At 39.6% G+C, this 20,514-nt stretch overlaps 1 protein-coding gene across 4 annotated transcripts in view; it reads left to right on the forward strand.

The window, feature by feature from the left end:
• FUT10 (fucosyltransferase 10) overlaps nt 1–20,514 on the forward strand; it is a 189,220-nt gene that overhangs the window by 138,707 nt on the left and 29,999 nt on the right. Inside the window, exon 5 of one of the 4 annotated variants that reach the window (XR_013763912.1) lies at nt 5,278–5,390. The exons of 2 other annotated variants lie outside the window; for them this stretch is intronic. Coding sequence is in view for 1 of the 2 variants with exons in the window: in XM_079140669.1 (XP_078996795.1) it covers nt 5,278–5,326 (49 nt within the window). In the remaining variant the exon portion in view is untranslated. Of the gene's footprint in view, nt 1–5,277; nt 5,592–20,514 lie in introns of those variants that run through there. One more of the 4 variants, XM_079140669.1, reaches the window with a different exon arrangement.

Here is a 20,514-nt window from a genome sequence, read left to right on the forward strand (position 1 = left end):
TTTTTTTCAGTGTTGGGAATTGAACCCAGGACTTGTGCATGGTAAGTACTCACTTTCCCACTGAACCAGGCCACCAGACACAATATTCTAGTTTAAAAAACCCAAACCTCAATTAAATATATATAGTCACTCTTTCTAATAGGTGAAACAGATTAAGACTTACCACTCATATAAAGCCAACGGCACGGGTCTTCATCCTCCTCCTCTTTCTGTAGATGGATTCTAGGTTAGTAGTGGAGGTCAGGGTTTAATGTCTCCCTTTTTCTCCATTGCTGGTGGACATGCACTTAGGGTTGAACAACTTTGCTGTCCTTTTCTGACTTTCTGCTTTCGCACTTGTCAACCAGGAAGCTGATAAGTGGCATGGGAGGTACTGAAGAGAGTGCTTCCCCCAGGAGTCTTTCCTTATCACCTTCCTGTACTCTTTGGGCAACACCATTTTCTGAGCTCACTTGCTTTGTTCCTTCAATATTCTTGTTATTGCCCATTTTGAGTAAGATTGTAGCCATATTTTTCTCCATATTAGGAACAGTTCCTTTATATTCTACTGTGATTCCAAAACTTTGTCTGAACTTATTTTTTTTTTCTGATTTTTCTTAGGAATAAATCCATAAAGTATCTCATCAGGTTCCCTGAATTCCTTTCTATGATATTCTCAAAACTTCTTATCCCACAGACCATGTGGGATGCTGGAGCTAACTTTAACTGACTTGTAAAACTCAATTGTTAAATTTTTAGGAATTCTGTGAGTTGGTTATTAAAAGATCTCTGTTAAAAATGAAACAATATAGACTTATAATGAAATAAAAAAAATAAAATAAAATTATTGTGTTAGTTTTTTGTTGCTGTGACCAAAATACCTAATGAATCAACTTGGAGGAAGGGAGATTTACTTTGACTCATGTGTTCAGAGGTTCAGTTCATAGTCAGTTGACTCCATTGTTCTGGGCCTGAGGTGAATCAGAATATCATGGACAAAAGACATGGTAGAGGAAAGCTGCTCAGCTCATGGAAACAAGGAATTAGAGGGGCAAGGGAGGGGCCAGGACAAAGATAAGACCTTTCAGGGCATGTCCCGGGAGATCTGCTTTGTCCAGCTAGATCCTATCTCCCAGTAGTCCACTCAGCTATCAGTAGATTAATCCATCAAATGGATTAGTCCACTGATTAAGTCAGAGCCCTCATCATCCAATCATAATCCCACCTCTGAAACTTGTTGCCTTGGGAACTATGATTTCAACACATGAGCTTTTGGGGAACATTCTAAATCCGAGTCATAACTGTTATAATAAGAACAAAAATTAAAAAATACTCAGCGTTCTTTACTTCCCAATTACTTGTACTGTAGTTTTCTATTACCTATACTTTTAAGGTTATTTCTGTCTGCTGTATGCTTATGGTGAAAATACTATGGGATGGTATGCTGTATATCTTATGAATGTCACATTTTGTGATTTGTAGGTTGCAAGTGGTCACGATGGGAGTATTTACAACAAGAAAGTTGGGAAATATCACAAACCCACGTTGGACTTACAGTTTTTGTTGATTACCTTAGGCTTAAGAAAATTATGGAGAAATGTAATTGCAAATTAAACTTAAAATTGAGTCCTTTCTATAGCTGTTTCATTATGAATAGTCCTCAAATTGAAGGTAAAGTCTTCTGATATTCAAAACTTATCCAGTTCTACAAAGAAGCAAGGTTTATCTGTCAACATGTGAGTGAAGTTGTCATACATCTTTATTGTTTCACTATTATCCTCTAATGCAAACAAAAATATTAACCAGTATTCATATAAGAATTACATTTATACCATCAATGACTTGAGTGGTTTCTTTGCTAAACTGAATACTAGTCAGCATTTATTTTTGGTCTCTTTCTGTCAAAATTTGATTGAATAGAAATTATAGGTCAGAAACCAATATAAAAGTTTGGTAAAAATAAAGTTAAGGCATCCTGTGAAGATTAATTTTTGTAAATAATATATGATACAATGTGTCTTACATTTTATCATTCTTTGTGAATCATATGCTGAAGTTTTTTTATGTCGGTAAAATTTAGAAGATATACATGCACACACACATTCATTTCCCCTGAAGAGCTGGTTATTAAGCACTTATTAGCATACCATTGCCTAGGTCCTAATATTTATAAGGAATTTCAGACACCTCATTTTTTAAGATCCCTTTCACATGCAGAAGATACACTTCAGGTAAAGTTATAAGTATAAAAATCTTTCCTCACTTGATTCAATTTTTCTCAAAGCCTTCTTAGAGAATGAGTTTAAAATGTAATCCATCAATTTACCAGCAGGTGTCACTGTGGTGTAGGGTCACAGTCAGAAACAGGCCAGACTGGTACTTACAGGAGTAATATCTTGGAGCTGAATTGCTTCCAATTAAGTTACACACTGAACATCTTCTAAAGTCTCTTCCTGGAAAGTATGTCATAACCAGGTTTTCTGAAAACAGGCAGTAAAGTGAAAGAGGCTCTGCTGGCTGTTTTTGCTTGTTTTGTATTTTAAATTCTATTGTGTTCAGAAAGCCCAAAATAAACTTTTTAGCTCTAGAACTGTACATGACCTTGCTATTCAAAGTGTGGCTCATGAACCAGTATCAAAGCCATCCCTGGAGAGTATGTTAAAAATGCAAAATGTGAGGTCCTATTCTTACTGATTAAGAATCTGGATTTAATAAGGTCACCAGCAGATTCTTATGCACACTTAGGTAAATGTGAGAAGAACAGTATAAATGACCCATGTGTTGAAAGTTACTGTGAAGCTAAGAATAAGATTAAAAATCAAATCTCAGTCTTCGTGGTCAAGAGAATGAAGTTAGTGGGAGAGAGTGGGACACTCCTCAGAGATGTTTGGTGTAAACTGTCTTGATGCCCATCTTTCCTTCTTTCACTCTCTTTCTTCCTTTCTTTTTCTTGGAAAGAAAAACCTTTCTGAACCTTTTATCATATATCCTGGCCTCTGCTGATTTTTTAGTGTTACTTCTTGTCCCTTTCCTTCCACACTCTTTATTTCAGCCACATTGAACATGACCTTCTTAAAATTCTAGCCACTGCCTTAAGTGGCTTCTTCTTGCTTTTTGGACATGGATCCAGATCTATGCCATGATTTACAGGGACTTCTCAGAACCAGCCTCTCTGGCTTCCAGTCTCACTTCTTAGCACCCCTCTCCTCTTGTACCCAATGCTTAGTGTCATTTGAATTTCATTCTCAAATGCACTCTACTCTCTTTTGATGCTAGACCTTTCCCTATTCTGATTCCTCTCCCTGGAATGTTAGATTCCCAGTTCTTCTATGGACAAATTGACACTTCTTAAAAGAACTTGGAAACCTTTTATGACCCCCTTAGACACATTAATATTCTTTATTTTATATACCTTCCACTCCTTGCATTTTTGTTTCATAAAGCTTATCATGCTGATGATTACTCTTTTTTGAGTTCTCTTTTCCTTGGTAGACTATTGCTCCATAAAGGAAGGGCGTGTGTCTATACTGTTTATCCAAAGATTCTGCCACAGCCTCACATCCCTACATGGTGCCCTCCTCCTTGACCCCTGATCTTTCAGCTTTCTTCTTCTCTTACTACTCCCTTACTCCTTTCACTGTCCCCCTCTTCTTGCTGTTTCTCAAACCAAGTACCTTCTGCATGGGTCCTGCAGCAGGGCTGATCCTTCTGCTCTAGCAAGCTGAATAGAAAGTTTGATGTGGCTTAAGTTTTGTACTGCATCTGCCTCTCAGTGGAGTATTTTGTTGCCCACTTTAATAAAAAATAACTGATTCTTTTCATAGACCTTTTACACAGATGTAATTCCTGCAAAAATTCTCCTGCCCCCCCCCCAAATGCCTGTTTCCTGAGGTTAGCTTCTATACAGGCTCACACCAGAAAGTGAAGTAGGAAAGGTATGTGCAGGTTATGGATGGAATGAGGAAGAGGTCCCCACTGGCTATGGGAAATAATGGGCTGGGGCAAAGGAGGCTTGGAAAATGGAAGGGGGGATTTAATGGCAGTGAGAGTTGTTTGTTATTTTTTGCACTATCAATAAAAGTCTGAGAAGTAGCTAAGGTCCTTTCCTTCCTCATTGTTCATGAGTTTACAAAAATATTATGGATGTAGGAGAGAAGCTAAAATGAAGCCAAACAATTCAAATTGTGCTTTTTCTTAGTGTGAAAAAATATTCTTACTTAAAGAATAAATGTGTGCCTCCATTCTTTTCCTCATTTAGCTCACTACTTAGAAAGTGTCCTTCTATTCACTATCTTGCATTGGGGACCATGCCCCTACTTCTCATAAGACAACTATAGTGCTTGTATATACTACACCTCTATCTCTGATGAATTTAGACTTCAATGCTCACATCTTAGGTCATCTGTTATTATTGAAAACCTTCTGTGATTCATTCCTTGTGAAGGATTCCTCACTTTTTTCTCACTTGGGTAGTATATAGTTTATCCACACTGTTTTCAGTATTATACATAGTTAATTCAAGGGCATAAATATTTGTGGAGTGTAGACTCCACAAATTGTTCTAGGAGATAGGCTAGGTGTTGGAATTATAAAGGCAAAAAGCCACAGTTCCTTCCCCATAAAGGGTTCACAATCAGGTTGGGAGGCCACTCGAGATGGCAAGAGAGAATGAAGATCTCAAACTAGAGAGGTGAAATATTATAGTGTGTCTAGAAGGATTATTTTGCTGTGACAGAATCAGGTTTTCAGGGAAAGAAGGGAGAGACATGAACAGCAGATGAGGGGAGAGGTAGGCAACAACAATATTGACTACTATTACATTTATGTACTACGCACTGTGCAAAATACTTAACACAGAGATGTTAAGTAACCTGAGCAACACTACACAGCTTGTTAGTGGTAGAGCCAGAGTTTGGCCCAGGTATGATGCTGTGTAAGAATATGAATTTTACTATAGGCAAATGATTAGGCCAACAAACATTTAATAACATCTTCTATGTGTGAAACCCTTTTCTAGTTAATGCATGTTTGTCTTCACTCCTGGTTTGTGATTCTTCCAGGAATGGAAAGCTTTTCATTTTCTTTGTCATCTCCATCTTTAGAAGAGTGTTGGGAATGAAGCAAACATTTAAAGAATTAGAGCCTTTGCTTCTTTCCTCCTTGCCTTAAAGCACTGTTATCCTCCTCGCAATCCCTAAACAACTGCATCTTTCCATCTCTTTCTTTTAGTATTAAGTACTTTTGGGCTGAGGTGAATTAGAAGGTAAAATGGATTATTATTCTTTTATTCTCCCCTAGGTTATGCACTTGCCTAAGTGAATCTTTGGACGGAAAGCAACTGAAATGATCTTTGAAGAGGAAAGACCCATTTACAAGAATACGAAAGGCAGCCTAGAAACATACTAAATCTTGTAAGAACACCTCATTATGAGCACTCATAATTCTTGGCTGCCCACATTTACTTAAGAGTGAAATGGAAATAAGGGGAGCTGCCTCTTCCCTCTCTGTGGCGTTGTTTGTAGCCTTGGGGACTCCAAGTCACATCATATAATGAATGGGAAAATCAGCCTCATTTCCCCTTTGCAGTAATAAGTAATTGTGCTATAGAAGTAATGGTTATGGGTCTAATATTATAAGAAAAAAAAAGAGAAATATGAAGAAAAAGAAAATTTCTAGCTTTCAGCTCCTACCTAAAGGTACCAGCCTTTTTTTAAAATAGACCTTGTAAGAATTAGAGTTTATCTCAGAAAATTCTGCTGTGGGTTTATTTTCTGAAAATGTGATTAAGGACAATCGTTACTTTTAGACTCTCTAAACATTCTGGGATATTTCAAATATCCCCATATAAAAGTATGGTTGATCAATAGCAATAGGTCTTACCGATCTTTTCCATCTAAAATACTTGGTTTTCCCATGTGATTTCTCAATATGGGAAATGAAAGGTATTGATTGGGAAAGATAGGGCACTTGGTGTATAAATTTGACATCTTGCTGGGGAAGCACAGAAGACAGTCACTGTGTGTAGGTCCTAGATATTAGGTATATAGCCTAACAGTCTTTGGAAGAGTATATTTAATATTATGTCCAATGGATTTACTAGGCGTTACCTAAAATGCTTAAATGTCATATGAAATATCAGAATTATCTTAGGTAACCTAAGAATGAGTGAATTTTAAAATATAAGTAGAAAATGTATAGGTTTTTTTAAAATTTTTACAGACTATATTTTGATTCATTGTACACAGATGGGGTACAACTTTTCTATGATTGTGCATGATGTAGATTCATACTATTCATGTAATCATACATGTGCATAGGGTAATGATGTCTGACTCATTCAACCTAGGTGCCCTTCAACAGATGAATGGATAAGAAACTGTGGATATATACACAATGGAATATTATTCAGCCATAAAGAATAATAATATTATGGCATTTGCAGATAAATGGATAGAACTGGAGAATATCATGCTAAGTGAAATAAGCCAATCCCAAAAAACCAAAGGCCAAATGTTTTCTCTGATAAGTGGATGATGATAGGGGTCTTAATTGATAGCTGTATGTCAGTTCAGTGTCCATTCCTCAGGGGAATAAGCTGTTTTAGTCAGATGTTTCACTGCTGTGACCCAAATTCCTGACAATAACAATTTAGAGGAGGAAAAGTTTATTTGGGGCTCCCATGTTTCAGAGGTCTCAGTCTATAGATGGCTCTGTGCCATCTATAATGTTCTGTTGCTCTGTGCCCCAGATGAGGCAGAAGAACATCATGGCAGAAGGATGTGGAGGAGGAAAGCAGTCGAGGACATAACAAGGAGAAAACAGAGAGACTAAGCTTGGCTCACCAGTGACAAAATATACACCCAAAGGCACACTCCCAGCAACCCACCTCTTCCAGTCACACCTTACCTGCCAACAGTTATCACCCAATTAATCCATTTAAGTGGATTAATGCACCGATTAGGTTAAAGTTCTCATAACCCAATCATTTTACCGCTAAATGTTCTTTCATTGTCTCATGCATGAGCTTCTTGGGGACAGCTAATCTAAACCATAATACTCTCCCGTACTTCCTGTGTCTCCTTTGATGCCCCTGCCATTCACTAGATTCTCCTTTCCCCTTCATAAATTTGGATGTGGGTACACAGTACTGACTGGTCAATCAGCATTCTTGCTCTCTCTGGCCATGATAATTGGTTCATGATTGGACACAGGATTCATCAGGGAATAAAGGTTTGTGGCTATTTTGTCTTTACCAAGAATGACTTTGGACTACGGGTAGATTTTGCAATCAAGCTTTACTCAATGAGTGAGGGTAAACAATACAAAAAAGGTATCCAGGCCAAGCGCTACTGGCATACGACCTCTTCCCTCCTAAAGATCTGTTGCTAGAAACCACTTCCTATTACAAAGTGCCCAGAGTGCCTCTCCGAATCCACTTGTATGTGGAAGGTTCTGAGCATACCTGCAGTCTTCTGCTTCCTGTCTTTCTTCTTTTTTCCCATCCTAATTCTGGGAATTCTGAATAAGTAAGCTACAGAAAAGCAGAAGAAGAAAATCTTTTTGAGTAATACTCAGATTCCAACCATTCTATGCTCTAATTGAAGGGGTTAAATGTGGACACAACTGGGGCCAAGAGGAAATGTTTTATTAACCCTAAGTCACTGTGAGTTCATCAGATGGCACCACAGGTACTGTCCCATTTGGAAATTCCATTTCTCTAAGAAACATGTAATCTGTCTTGAAAGAGCTTATCAGCCTTGGAATCACTTGAGAGATAAAAGAACAAAACCACTACTTTTCCCAGAAATGGAAAAAAAAAAAAAAAAAAGACTAAATGAGAAGAGTTATTTATACTTCTGGCTGTCACCTTCAGCAGGCAGTTAAGATTGCCCTATTGAGTGACCTCTGCTTATTAATAGAAGGAGTGAAGGCAGAAAAATGGAGTTAATGTTGCAATGAAACATGACAGAGCCTCTGGTTTCCAGGATTGGCCTGAAATGAATTAAAGCCAAATTATACCAACAAATCTGTCATGCTGCCCTGAAAACAGGAAGTCTAGGCTGGGCCAGCATTAGTCACGGCACACACTGGCAAACCCTACCAGATCAGGGAATGAAAAATGTGCTTCATCTGCAAAAATTAACTTTTGGAATTTGCACAGTGTTTTCCATTACCCATTTTCTTCTCTCCAAAGGCCAGTCATCAAATATGCTTGGCTCACTTTTGCTTCTGCTGCACCATTAAGTGTATGAATTTGTATGAGAAATGGAATTCCAACTAGCTGTGTGCCCTTGGATAAATGACCTCATCTTTCTGGGCCTGAGTTTCTTCTGAAAAGTGAGGAGCTTGGCATCTCATGATCATGGAACTTTAGCTTCGTTGGGGATTAGGAAACAGTATATCAGACATCGATTGCATGCCCACAAGATGCTCAGTACTGTGCTAAGAAATGGAGATAGAAAATGAAGAAGACATATTCCTTTAAAGAGTTTCCAGATCTGCAGGGAGACACATACTTAAAAAACTATATTATAAAAACATTGATAAAGTCAACAGGAATCTATATGTCTATAATATGAGGCACTTAACAGTATGTTTTTCCCTGATCTATAATTGTAGCCAAGACCAAAAGCTGAAGAAAAAAGGCCCAACATACTCCATATTCCAAGGTAGCTTTTCAGCAAATGATGCCAGTACTGCTGCCTGGGGTTTATTGGGGATCCAGAGTATGACAGATTTGCTGGTATAATATGGTTCTTTGCTAGCCCCACCTACACTTCTACCCTGCCACCTCCCTATCTTTCAGGACAGGGAAATAGGAAGAGAGGGGAGTCCTGGCTGAGTGAGAAGTGCAATGTTATCCAAGGATGGCAAGAGAATTATAAGGGACTTTCTTATTAAGACTGCAGGCTACTTCCAGGTGTGGAGAGTGGCATCTTGTTCCTTGATTTTTTGTTGAGCTGTCCAGTTCCCAGGGTTGTACGGATGCTCTGAACAGTGAGTGATTTAAGGCCATGGGAGGAACATGCTGGAATGCCTACATTGTTCTCTTCAGTCCCACACTCTTATGGGTTCTCTGAGGTTTGGAGATACACTTAAATCCAAAGAGTTAAAATCTAGAGACTTATGAGGATAAAGCATATGGTCCATGCTAGGAGGCTTGAAATAACTTGTAGTATAAAGTGTTGGGAAAAAGATGTATCTCATCCCAGTTATCCAGAGGTGATATGTAGAAGGCATGAGAGCTCCAGCAATCCCAGCAGTTCCCCATGAAAAACACCAGGTTTATCAGAGAAGCAGCAGCTGTGGATCTGCCCAGTGCACTGCACCAAACGCTACACTGCTGGATCCAAAGGTACAAATGTGGTGCATACGCATGGTGGTGGCCTTCTGGGAGAGCACCTCAGTTATGGAGGGTGCTGGGTTAAAGCCCATCATCTTTCCCCTAAACACCACATTGTTAATTGGAAGCAATCAGCATTTGAAGGAACTAGATGAACCAGAGTGAGTTCAAGAGAGCCTACTATAGTTTGAATGTGGTTTTGTGTTGGGGGCTGTGTTATGTTGGCGGCGCCGGGATGGCGCCTGATCACATCGGCAGCGAGGAGGTTAATTGACATAAGCACACTCAGGTGATTTTCTCGTCCACGCACACAATGTATGTGCATGTGTTCTCGAGCACTAATTGCTTGCTCGGAGCGTCTCGCCTAATCTTTGCGTAAGAGGCGTGGCCCTGCTCTCCGCCTCCTGGAGGTGATATAAGTGTAGGCTGAGCGAGACAGAGACACAGCAGCCATTAGCAGGAAAACAGCAGAAGAAGACACACGCGGCAGCAGCGAGTAGGTGCAGCAGCGGAAAGCAGATCGCGGAACGGAGAACTGAGACGCATCACTAGGGCACCTTGGGTGGACGTACCCTTAGTTCACAGGATGCAGGACTTTAAGGTGTAGCAAGTCTCTTCCTCTAAGCTCTAAGCAAAGCTTGTCTTTCTCTCAAAGTTTCTCTCTTAAGCAAAGTCTCTTTCTCTCTGATAAGCGGGCTCTCTCTCTCTCCTCTCAAAGCAAGTAAACCTCATTTCCTCTATCCTCTATAAACAAGCACGAAAGCAGTGCACCAAAGAGAAAGATAGAAGTGCCTCAGTTTCCACTCCACCACCCATAAGACCCGTGCAAGTTGTTGCTGCAGGCGGTGACAAATATCCATGGATTTTGGAACCGCAAAGAGCCAGCGACAGTTTTGACCCCCAAAGTTTCATGTGCTGGAAGTTGATCCTCAGTGTGGTGGTACTGAAACTTGGTCCTTAAGAGGTGGGACCTAGAGAGAGGTAATTAGGTAATTGGAGGGCTATCCTTGGAATGGATTAATGTAGTTCCTGTGTGATCCTGGGTACTTCATATCAAAGTAGGTGGTTATAAAAAGAGCAACACTGGCTTTTCCCTATTTTCTGGCCTTCTCTTATCATGTGTTCTTTTTCTCACATATGCTCCTTCCTTGATGCCATCGCCATAATTGTGATGCAGCCAGTGTGGGCCCCGATCAGAGGTCAAATTGATGAAGCCACCTGATCTTGGACTTTCAGCATTCACAACTGTGAACTAAATAGACCTCTTTTCTTTTTAAATTAGCCAGTCTCATGTATTTTGTTTTAGTGATGGAAAACCATGCAAAGAAATTCTGCCTTCATTATCCCTTTCCTTCCTCTTGACATTTAAGGAAAGTAAGGTTAGAAAAGGAAGAAGGAGCAGGTGTCTGACACTTAGATCATGAGACTTTCTGGTATCTAACAGGTACCATAAATTTGTTAAATCTGCTATGATATTGTTAAGAGAGTTACTGCTCAGTGGGAAGGAGGGAATTAACATAGCTCAGTTGAAGGTAGTTACTGGATAAAAATAAGAGTTACATATTTATGCCTCAGTGAGCTGAAAAGCCTTTTTTTTTTTTTTGTACTGAAGTATAAACCCAGGGATGCTTAACCACTGAGCCACATCCCAGCTCTTTTTATTTTTTATCTAGAGACAGAGTCTTGCTAAGTTGCTTAGGGCCTTGCTAAGTTGCTAAGGCTGGCTTTGAATTTGCAATCCTCCTGTCTCAGCCTCCAGAGCCACTGGGATTACAAGTGTATGCCACCACACCTGGTTACCTCCAACCCTTTTTTAAATTTTTACTTTGAGATTGGGTCTCATTAAGTTGTCCTGGCCGGTTTTGAACTTGTGATCCTTCTGTCTCAGTCCCTTCCAGTAGCTGGTATTATAAGCCAAAGCCCCAACTCCAGCATGTACTAATATAGTCTTTCATTAAGAGTGAGTCTGGAGTGAAACCTCCCACCACATGCAGCAGGGATAAGCTCATTGCTTACTCCAAGGCACCTGACTTGCATGTGCTTTGCACTGTACAACATATCAGGGTTCCCTTTCTCTGCAGGTGTAGCACCAAGTGAAGGTCAATCAGCACATAATCGTAGGAACGTTGATGTGTGGAAAGCAGACTTCATTACCCTTTGTGAGTGCTATCCGATATTGACTAAGGCATCATAGAAGAAAAAAAGCTTAATATGTCCTGCATATTTGCAATGCAATGCACTGTGGAGGATGTATGAGAACTTTGGTTGGATATGAAGCACTTTTCCAATAGTATTTTGCGCAGGAATATTGTAAAGGGATTTGCAGACACGAAGCACAATATCCAAATCATCAAGACACATTTCAGATATTTTCTAGGATCAGTTGCTAAGTTATGATTCAGACACATGCCCTAATACAAATTCAGTTCAAGCCACCTGCCATGTTTAACTGTGTGTGAGTGCATGTGTGTGCATGCATGCACATGTATGTGTGTGTACTACTCTCCTGCAAGCAAGACAGCCAGAGAGACTGGACTGGGAAATTAAATGCCCCAAAATGTCATCAAGGTGACCTCCCCCATTTGTAAAATTGGCATCCTGAGCAGTAAGATAAGCTTAGGTGGCAAATATCTGTCACTTAAAAAAAGTCCCATATGTTTTGTTTGGAAGATCTTACCCAGAGCTTCCCCTCACCCAGCATATCTGAGACAGCTAGTCTCATAAATCTCACATCAACTCAGTTTGGCCTCTAAACCAAATCTACCTTAATGTTATTTGTGATATAGATTGCTGTCTTTTTCATTACCATTATCAAATGATGCATTTGTGGTTCAGCTTGGAGCTCCTTGACCCATTAAGTGAATTAAATTGCTGGTTGCCTTTGTCCTTCTGGCTCTTGCTTTATCCTCAAATAGTCTATCTTTTTACACTACGTATATAATTTACATTCATTATTATGTGTGGCACGCACACACACATGCCTGCAATGCCAATGAGGTGGACAATCCTAGTCCTTCCGTTTTATGAGGACTGTGTTCAAATCTCTTATCAGAGTCATCAATCCTTCCCTATAGCAGTAGCAGTAGCTGAAATCCTCTGAGAAATGACATGTCACAAACTCAACTCAGGGCTCCTTGTAGAGCTACACTCAGCAAATTGAAGATCATGCTCCCTATTAAGCTCCTGGCTGTTGCATCATGGTAGATTCATTTTCAGGAGCAGTTTAGGTTCCCTCCCCTTTTCTGTCTTGTGCATGATAATCACTCCTTCAGCCCACAAGAGCTCATGCAGGAAAAAATCAGTCCAGGACAAGACTTGATGATGTTATTAACAAGAAAAGTATTGCTGTTTTATGTTTGGAAAAAATAAAAGAGGAATACAAAGGCCAAAGATTCCATCCTGCCTTTGAAGCCACCAGATAGTTCCAGCAAGATTGGCAGTTGATACAATCAGCTTCTGGTTTTATTCCATTACATATTAATTGAGGGTCTATCGTGTGCAGCATACCATGCTGGGTGTTAGGGATGTAGCAGATGCAGCAGTGAATGAGAGTGATGCTTGTAGCATCGAGTCAAGGAGACAAAATTAAACAATCTTAGTAATGGGAGTACCAAGTGCTATGACAAAAGTACTCATTATGGGAACATTTAGAAGGGACACCTAAGCATTCTGGGGGGGGTCAAGGAAAACCACCTAGAGGGAGGTGACATTTAGGCTGTGGTTTAGCAGAGAAGAACGGTTTTCCTAGGAGAGCCCCATGTTCATGTAGGCGACAAGGAAAACTTAGTAATTTGTCTCCAAGATGGCTAACATCAATTCCTTTCCTCATCATACCTTTGCCCCAAGAATGGACTCTATTTCCTTCCCTTTGCATCTGGGCTGGTCTTGGTGACCTGGTTTAATAATATGACAGAAGTGATATTCTGGGACTTTCAAGTTCATTTTTGGACAAAGCCAGTGACCAAATAAGAAATTCAGGTATTCTGAGGATACCCTGCTATATGAAACCGATGCTCTGGAGGGAAGAAAAAAGACTGCTGGGAGAGCAGGAGCAGGAGAGAGTGAGTAGGGCGTCCGACATGAATTTGAGGGATACATTTTGCCAGTCACAGCTGCTCTAGCTGATGCCCTGCAATGAGTTCTATCTTCTCTGAACTCCTGACTCACAAAGTAAAATGCCTTTAGAAGTCACTCGATTCTAAGAGATGTGCTAGGTAGTAATTACTAACTAGAAGAGAATTGGTACCATTTGAGAAAGTGCACATGAAGACCTATACCTGATGAGCCTCCTCACTACCTAAACCTGGTTGAGAAGATGAGATCCTAGATTTTCAAAAATCCAAGCCTAACACCGTAATGGAATGAGACTTGGAGCCATTAGGAGAGGCCAGTGTACTTTGTATGTTGGAGGCATATAAATCATGAGTGGCTAAAAGTAGACTGTAGTGACTAGAAGGTGGACTGTGGCAGCAGCTTTCTAAAGATGGATTTTCAGAGAACCAAGCATCCCTGTATTTGTGACTTTTTGTCACCCTCTCCCTTTGAATTTGGATAAGTCTTGACCCCCTACGACTGACTTTTGGCCAACAAGATAAATCACAAATGATAGTTTCTGAGGCCCAAACCTTCTACCTTTTGCCTGACTCTCTTATAATGCTTACTTTTCTGATTTTATCTCTTAAAAGTGAGCTAGCATAAAGTCCAGCCACAGGGAGCCCAAACCTGATAAAGACCATGTGTAGGTATTTTTGTTTTCATCTCCACTTGATTTCTAGTCTTTACTCAGCATCAGCTCTCAGTCATGGATGAGCCAGCTTGGGTGTTCAGCCTTGTCAAATTTCAAATAGCTGTGGTTCCATCTGACATGTGAGATCCCAGGAGAGAACCATCTAGCTCAGTTCAATTACCTGAGAACTATGAAAGGTAATAATTCTTGATTTATGTGTAGCAATAGATAACTAAGAAAGAAACTGCAACAAGTATTTAATTTGGAAGAATTCATTATACAACCAACTGTGCTAGAAAAACTTAGACGAGGTAAACCAAAAAAGTTTTGAAAAATAAAAATGTAGCATTCTAGGTGCCGAAAGGCAAATGAACTTTTTTAAGGTGGTTGTAAATAATTTGCAAATTATCTCACTATCATTGATCATAATTTAATTTTGTTCTACTTCAACATTTGATTGTGTTCTTCCCTAATTCATTTTGAGAAGTAAAAAATGGAAAAAAGTGTTTATCATGTATTTCTATTCTGTATTTGTTAGCAATCAAAGTATTACTCAATCCACCAGCAAAAGAAAGTTTAATGATTTCATATACTTGGCATAGTCTTTATTCTTAGGTACCTTAAGTGTTTCCCAGTACAGTCATTCTAGCCAGTGATTGGGAAAACACAAAACTCTGAGCAGGAGGAGGTAAAATCTATCATAATGACTGGCACATGGTAGATTCATGGTCATTTTCTATTGTATGAATCATAGGGGGGGTCTCAGTGTCAAGTGGTGGTCAAGTTCAGGTGCAGCTGTACTTTCTTCAGATCTTGATTATATATACCTCAGGAGCTGGCCTACAAATATGAAAGCTCTTCAGTCAGTTTCAGGATCAAGGAAGTCAGGACTAACAATGTTTCATATATACATGTATACATATATGTATGAAATCTTGCCTTCCTCTCCCCCATCTTCCTTTTTGTCCTAGGGAAAGTGTGAGAAGTTGTAGAGTTTACATAAGTGTCTCTTCCGAGCTTGAGCTATTAAGCATGTCTAAGATTCTGATTTACTCAATCCTTCCTTTTTAAAAGGTTGAGAGAAACAGTACACTGAAGAGCAGTTTAAACATCAGCAGGAAAGGCTCTCAATAAATACAAAAGAGTATGAAATAATATAAGCCTAAGCACTTCATTGATGGAATTCTTATGTGTACAGAGACAGAGAGGTCGGTCCAAACATAGATAACAGGTTATTTAGGCCTAGAATATATAAAGGTCCAACTCCCCAACTTATGTAACACTTTGTCTGCAATTCCACAGTTAAGGGCATTTCTTTGGAATTGGCAAACTTTTCCTGAGATATTAGTTTGCAAATATATTATACAAAGGATTAATAAACCACTGAGAAATCAATAGAGAACAAGATCATAAGTACAGGGGACCAATTTGAGGTGAGGATTAGAAATGGAGAAGTGAGGCTGGAAATACTTGAGCCTCTGTTGGAGAAATGGAGAACCTATCTGGAACTCCATGTGCTGAGGGGCATCATGGGAGCAGACAGAGGACATGGAGTCCCTACTTCACACATTTGCTCAAAAATTGCCTTCAAATAAAGAATCAGACAGAACAGTTTTAATGAATCCCTCAAGATAGGAACATAGGACAGTGGGAAGGAAATGGTGAAAAATATGGGGAGAAGACAGGCTCCACTTGGTGTTCCTTTTTAAAACATTCATAAGCATGCCTAAATTTTGCTTTTTCAGAACAGTTTTCACGATTTGTTAGGACTTTTTTTTTTTTTTTTTTTTTTTTCTGGTGACAGGTTTCTCTTCAGTTTAAAGTAAAAAGGGGATGGGCTTTTCTAATTTTATTTTCACTTATTGACCATTGCTAGGACCTCAAAAAGGAGTTGTTATCTCCTAGTAGCCATGTCTCTGTGCTTGCCAAGGTTGGTACACAAGATGGAAACTGGTCTTGCATAGGGAGTCTTAGATCCCGGTCTCAATCCCATGAGTCTTACCAGCACCACAGGAAGAAGAAGTTTTTAAAGTTTTTAAAGTGGGTATCCATGGGATACCCACTCACACGCCTCTTATCTCCACAATGACCCATATCCTGTAATAAATAATATACGGGAGATATAGGATGAACAAGCCTGCCCTCCTATGTCACTTTCCCATTAGTCCTGGCTGTGCTTCCAGGTACATACAGGTGTGCTTCACATTTGGCAGCATTGTTAATCTACTTCCCCACAATTAAACAGTATTGGAAAATGCTAAGATAGCAGAAACCCAAGTCACTCCATCTTTATCTAATTATATCACAAACATGAGGGAAACATATATATTACTTTCAAGGAAAAACAGACAATATCCTTGGATTTAAATGATCTACCATAAAGACAGTATCAAAGAAAGGAAGAAAATAAGAAAACATAATCATTAAGATGCTTTTTTTTTCCTATGACAGATTCTTATTTAGCTTAAAATAAAAAGGTGATCTTATTATTCAAATACCAGGAAGTCTCATGAAATCCCAGATTAGGATGGTAGATGTGCTCCAGGGACAGTAGGAACAAGGAACAAAGCTCATCATATTGACCTCTGTCTCCATTTTTCCTTTGCTATAATCAGTTTCTAATTTTTCTTTCTTTAGATTGGTGTTCTCTGTTTCCAAAAGGTAGGATACAGTCATGAAGGGTTCTGAGCTTTGCAAAATGTGCAACAGAAAGATGCTGAAGGGAACTGGCCTGAAGTCTGAAAATTGTAGGAAGGGGCTCTATGGGCTTACCTAGATTAGGGGTCAGCTGCGACCTGGGGCAGGGTCAAATGGTGTGGAACAGCTGCACTGATGTAACCATATGAATGGTGGCAGTGGGGGTGTGGGGGAGGGAAAGGGATTACTGTTTCCAGACAAGTCACAGAGCTGGACAGGCCAACAATGGAGCCAAATAGAAAGGCAGACCAAAATGGTGAGATGGGCTTCATATGACCACAATGTGACCATTTCTTCAAGAACTGAGTTCTCCCCATGTCCTGTTTAAGTATTCCTCTCTTTAAAGATTCTCAACAAAGATGTTTGCTTAATCATAATTGAAACTAAACCTAAATTCTCACTAACCCTGAAGTGTGTTCCCACCAGACCTGTCTCTCACACATGCTACTTTCCTATTTCACCTGTTCTCCCAATGACATCCAGAAGGGAGCAGAAGCTTGGTCCCCCACCTGTCACTGTCACTGTTCTCTAAACTTCTCTCAATGTTCCCTGGGATGCAGGGGAGGAGTGTTTAGGAGCAATGTCACAAGGAACCACTTTTACTATCAGCAGGTGCTAAAGATTCACTCTGATGTTCAATCATCCATGGAAACCATTTGTTTAAGCAATTAAGAATTTGGGTATAGGGCATTTCTAGGGATTAATGAACAGGTGGTAAAAACTGACTGTGCACAGCCTTTGTCAAGGGCTGTTTATCAGCAGAAAATGATCTGCTTCAAGGTGGCGGGTGATATTTATCTGGAATATTAGATGAACAAGGGCATAAGTGCATTTTGAGTGATTCAAGGATGGCAGTATAATGAAAGCACATGTCAGTTTGCTGCTGGAAGGATTTTGTTCTTGTTTTAAACACAGAGGTGTTCTCTATAAAGATTTTTTCTTTAAGTTTATCATCAGAGAGAAAATCATGCAATGATAAAGAAGTTTTGGTTACACAGATGCATCACTGTTGTGCAGATATCTAAGGTTCAGCAGTGATGTGAGGCAGTAGAAAGAGTAAGAGAGATTGGGACCAGGGTTCTACACCTGACTGTCATTCCTAACCTTTGTGGTCATGGATGAGTTTCTTACTTCTAAGTTTATTCATGTGCAATATGAAGCATGAGTAAAAAGTGATGCTGAAGTTCTTCTTTTTTAATATTTTAAATTTTTTCTAATTACTTTTACATGACAGTAGAATGCATTTTGATATATCATACATACATGGAGTTTAACCTGAAGTTACTCTTTTTCTGGGGATGGGTACTGGGGATTGAACTCAGGGGCACTTAACCACTGAGCCACATCCCAGACCTATTTTGTATTTTATGTAGAGACCTGTTTTGCCGAGTTGCTTATCACCTCACCATTGCTGAGGCTAGTTTTGAACTCACGATCCTCCTGTCTCAGCCTCCCAAATCACTGGGATGGATTATAGACATATGCCACCACTCCTGGCCCTGAAGTTACTCTTAATTCTACTACTTTACAAGTAGAGCTGCAATCCATTACCATTGAGGCACCAGATAAAAACTGACTCAATCAGAAATAAGATATTTGCATAACATGACTTCTTTTCTAAGGCAAAGAGTTCTGCACATACAGGTCATACAGATTACTTAGCAATTTACTTTGATGACTTGATTGAGTTGCTTATGAAATGCTATGCTTCCACCCTTCCAATCCTGCCTCCATGCCTGAAATGCCCACCTTCTTGGTGTGTTTTAATTGGTCTTATCCAAGGACAGTTTTTACTATTAGAAAACCAGAGAGGGTGGCCTATGAGCCCATAATCTTTGGGACAGTTTTATTTTATGGTTTGACATATTTTGAACCATAATTAGAAGACAGTTCTGAATAATGGATGTGCTGTTGGCAAAGGAAGTTGACCTGGGTCAGGAAAGTTGTTGGGCTGGAAGGGAAGACACATAAGGATGGGGCACTGAGGACATATTGGCTATCTGCCCAGATGGCAGTGTAACCTGGACTGCCAGAACAGAAGTGGCTCCTCATTAGAAAAGATAAGTCAGGAGCTCAGGTCTCTTTCTGCATTCCAAGATGACTAAATTCTATTTTTTAAGGAACAGTCTTGCCCCCTCAAGGATGTATATTGCATTTTGAGAAACAGAAGCCATATATTGAATATGCATGTTCAATATGAACACTTAACAAACCTAGTTCTCCTAGCAGCTCTATGGAGCAGACGTTATTATCACTATTTAGGAGACAAGGAAGTTGAGGCTTACCTAGGATTCATAACATTTCTAAGGTCATGCAACTGAGCTCAGATGTATTTCTTGTCTGTCTGACTTCAGAACCTGTTTATCACACTGTTTCTCCTAGAGAAAAGACAGCAGATAATCTGTCTCCAAATAATTTGGAATAAACTATGAATTTATGTACTTAATCTTAACCCCAAGTGGATGCTAACGCTTAACATGGTGTTCACTATGTGCCAGTTATGGTCCCAAGTACTTTACATATATAAACTCATTTAATGGTTACTCTGTGTCCTCACAGTAGCTACTATTATTAAGTCCATTTCATGGAGGGAAAACAGAGTCATTGAGTGACTGAGTGACATGCCCAAGATTCCACAGGTAGTTGTTTGTGGATGTAAACCCTCAAGACAGCTGTAATATATGGTCTTAGTGTCTTTTTGATTATTTTTCTCTTCTGATTTTGGAAGGTAATTAATTAAAAAAAGAAAAGTTGGGATTGGATATAAGAGCAGTTTAACCTCCATACCACATGGTTTAATTGTCACAGGGGGAGCTGGGCAATGAGAAGAGAATGTGGATTTTCTTCATGATCTCATTCTCAACTGGAGAGGCTGCAGGGCAGGCACACAGCCTGTTCTCACTCAGAAACAGTGGGAGTCACCTCTGGCAAGGGAAGCAAAGGACAGAAACATGAGCTGCCATCAATTGATTTCTTTTTATACATTAGAAGGGAAAAAATAGGCAGATGATAACTCAGCACTTTAAAGCTTTGTAGATTGGTATGGTGCTAATCAAATCTCTAGAATAAATAGGCAGAGTTATAGGGGGCAGAGAGGATACCTAGAGGTCACTACAAACTGACTGTTCTGACTGCTATAGTTACTGGATTAACTCCTTTATTTTTTCCTGAAACTAATAAAATCAAGAGGGAAGAGACTCCATGGAGTGAAAAGAGCCAGGGGGGTTGAAAAATTAGGAGACATAAAAATTTCTTAGCCATCTCAGTGACTCTGGGTTCTACGAGTCAGCAAGCAGTGCAAATTGTTATAAAAAATGAAGGAAAAAGGAAAGGTCTTATCGCATGGTACCACCAGATACAAAGTATGCAGAATGAAGAGTATCAGAGGTGATGGTTCCCTTCTGTGTTGGTCAGAGTTCAACTGGAATGGTGAGGGAGGATATAAGTTCTGTGCTTCGTATACAGAGAGAGCACTGCTGGAATGGACCTGCCAGAATGCATCCAACCATTAGCCCTAGAGAGGAGGAAGGATTGTGATGGGGCAGAGAAGAGGGTTGGAAAAGAAACTTCCTCCAAGACACAAGAGAGAAGGTTAAGATCATGGGCACTGAGGAATGACTCTGCCTAGAAAGTCAAGAGGAAATACTACTCTACAAAGTAATAAATAGAATTTTTGTAACCAAGTACTGTTGGTAGTTGCATTTTTCTATAGCCACTAGAAGTTGGTTTATCTTGACTACCCTTCTAAAATTGCACTTCTTACCATCTT

Source organism: Sciurus vulgaris (assembly GCF_902686455.1).
Source record: "Sciurus vulgaris genome assembly, chromosome: 5".
NCBI classification, from domain to species: Eukaryota; Metazoa; Chordata; class Mammalia; order Rodentia; family Sciuridae; genus Sciurus; species Sciurus vulgaris.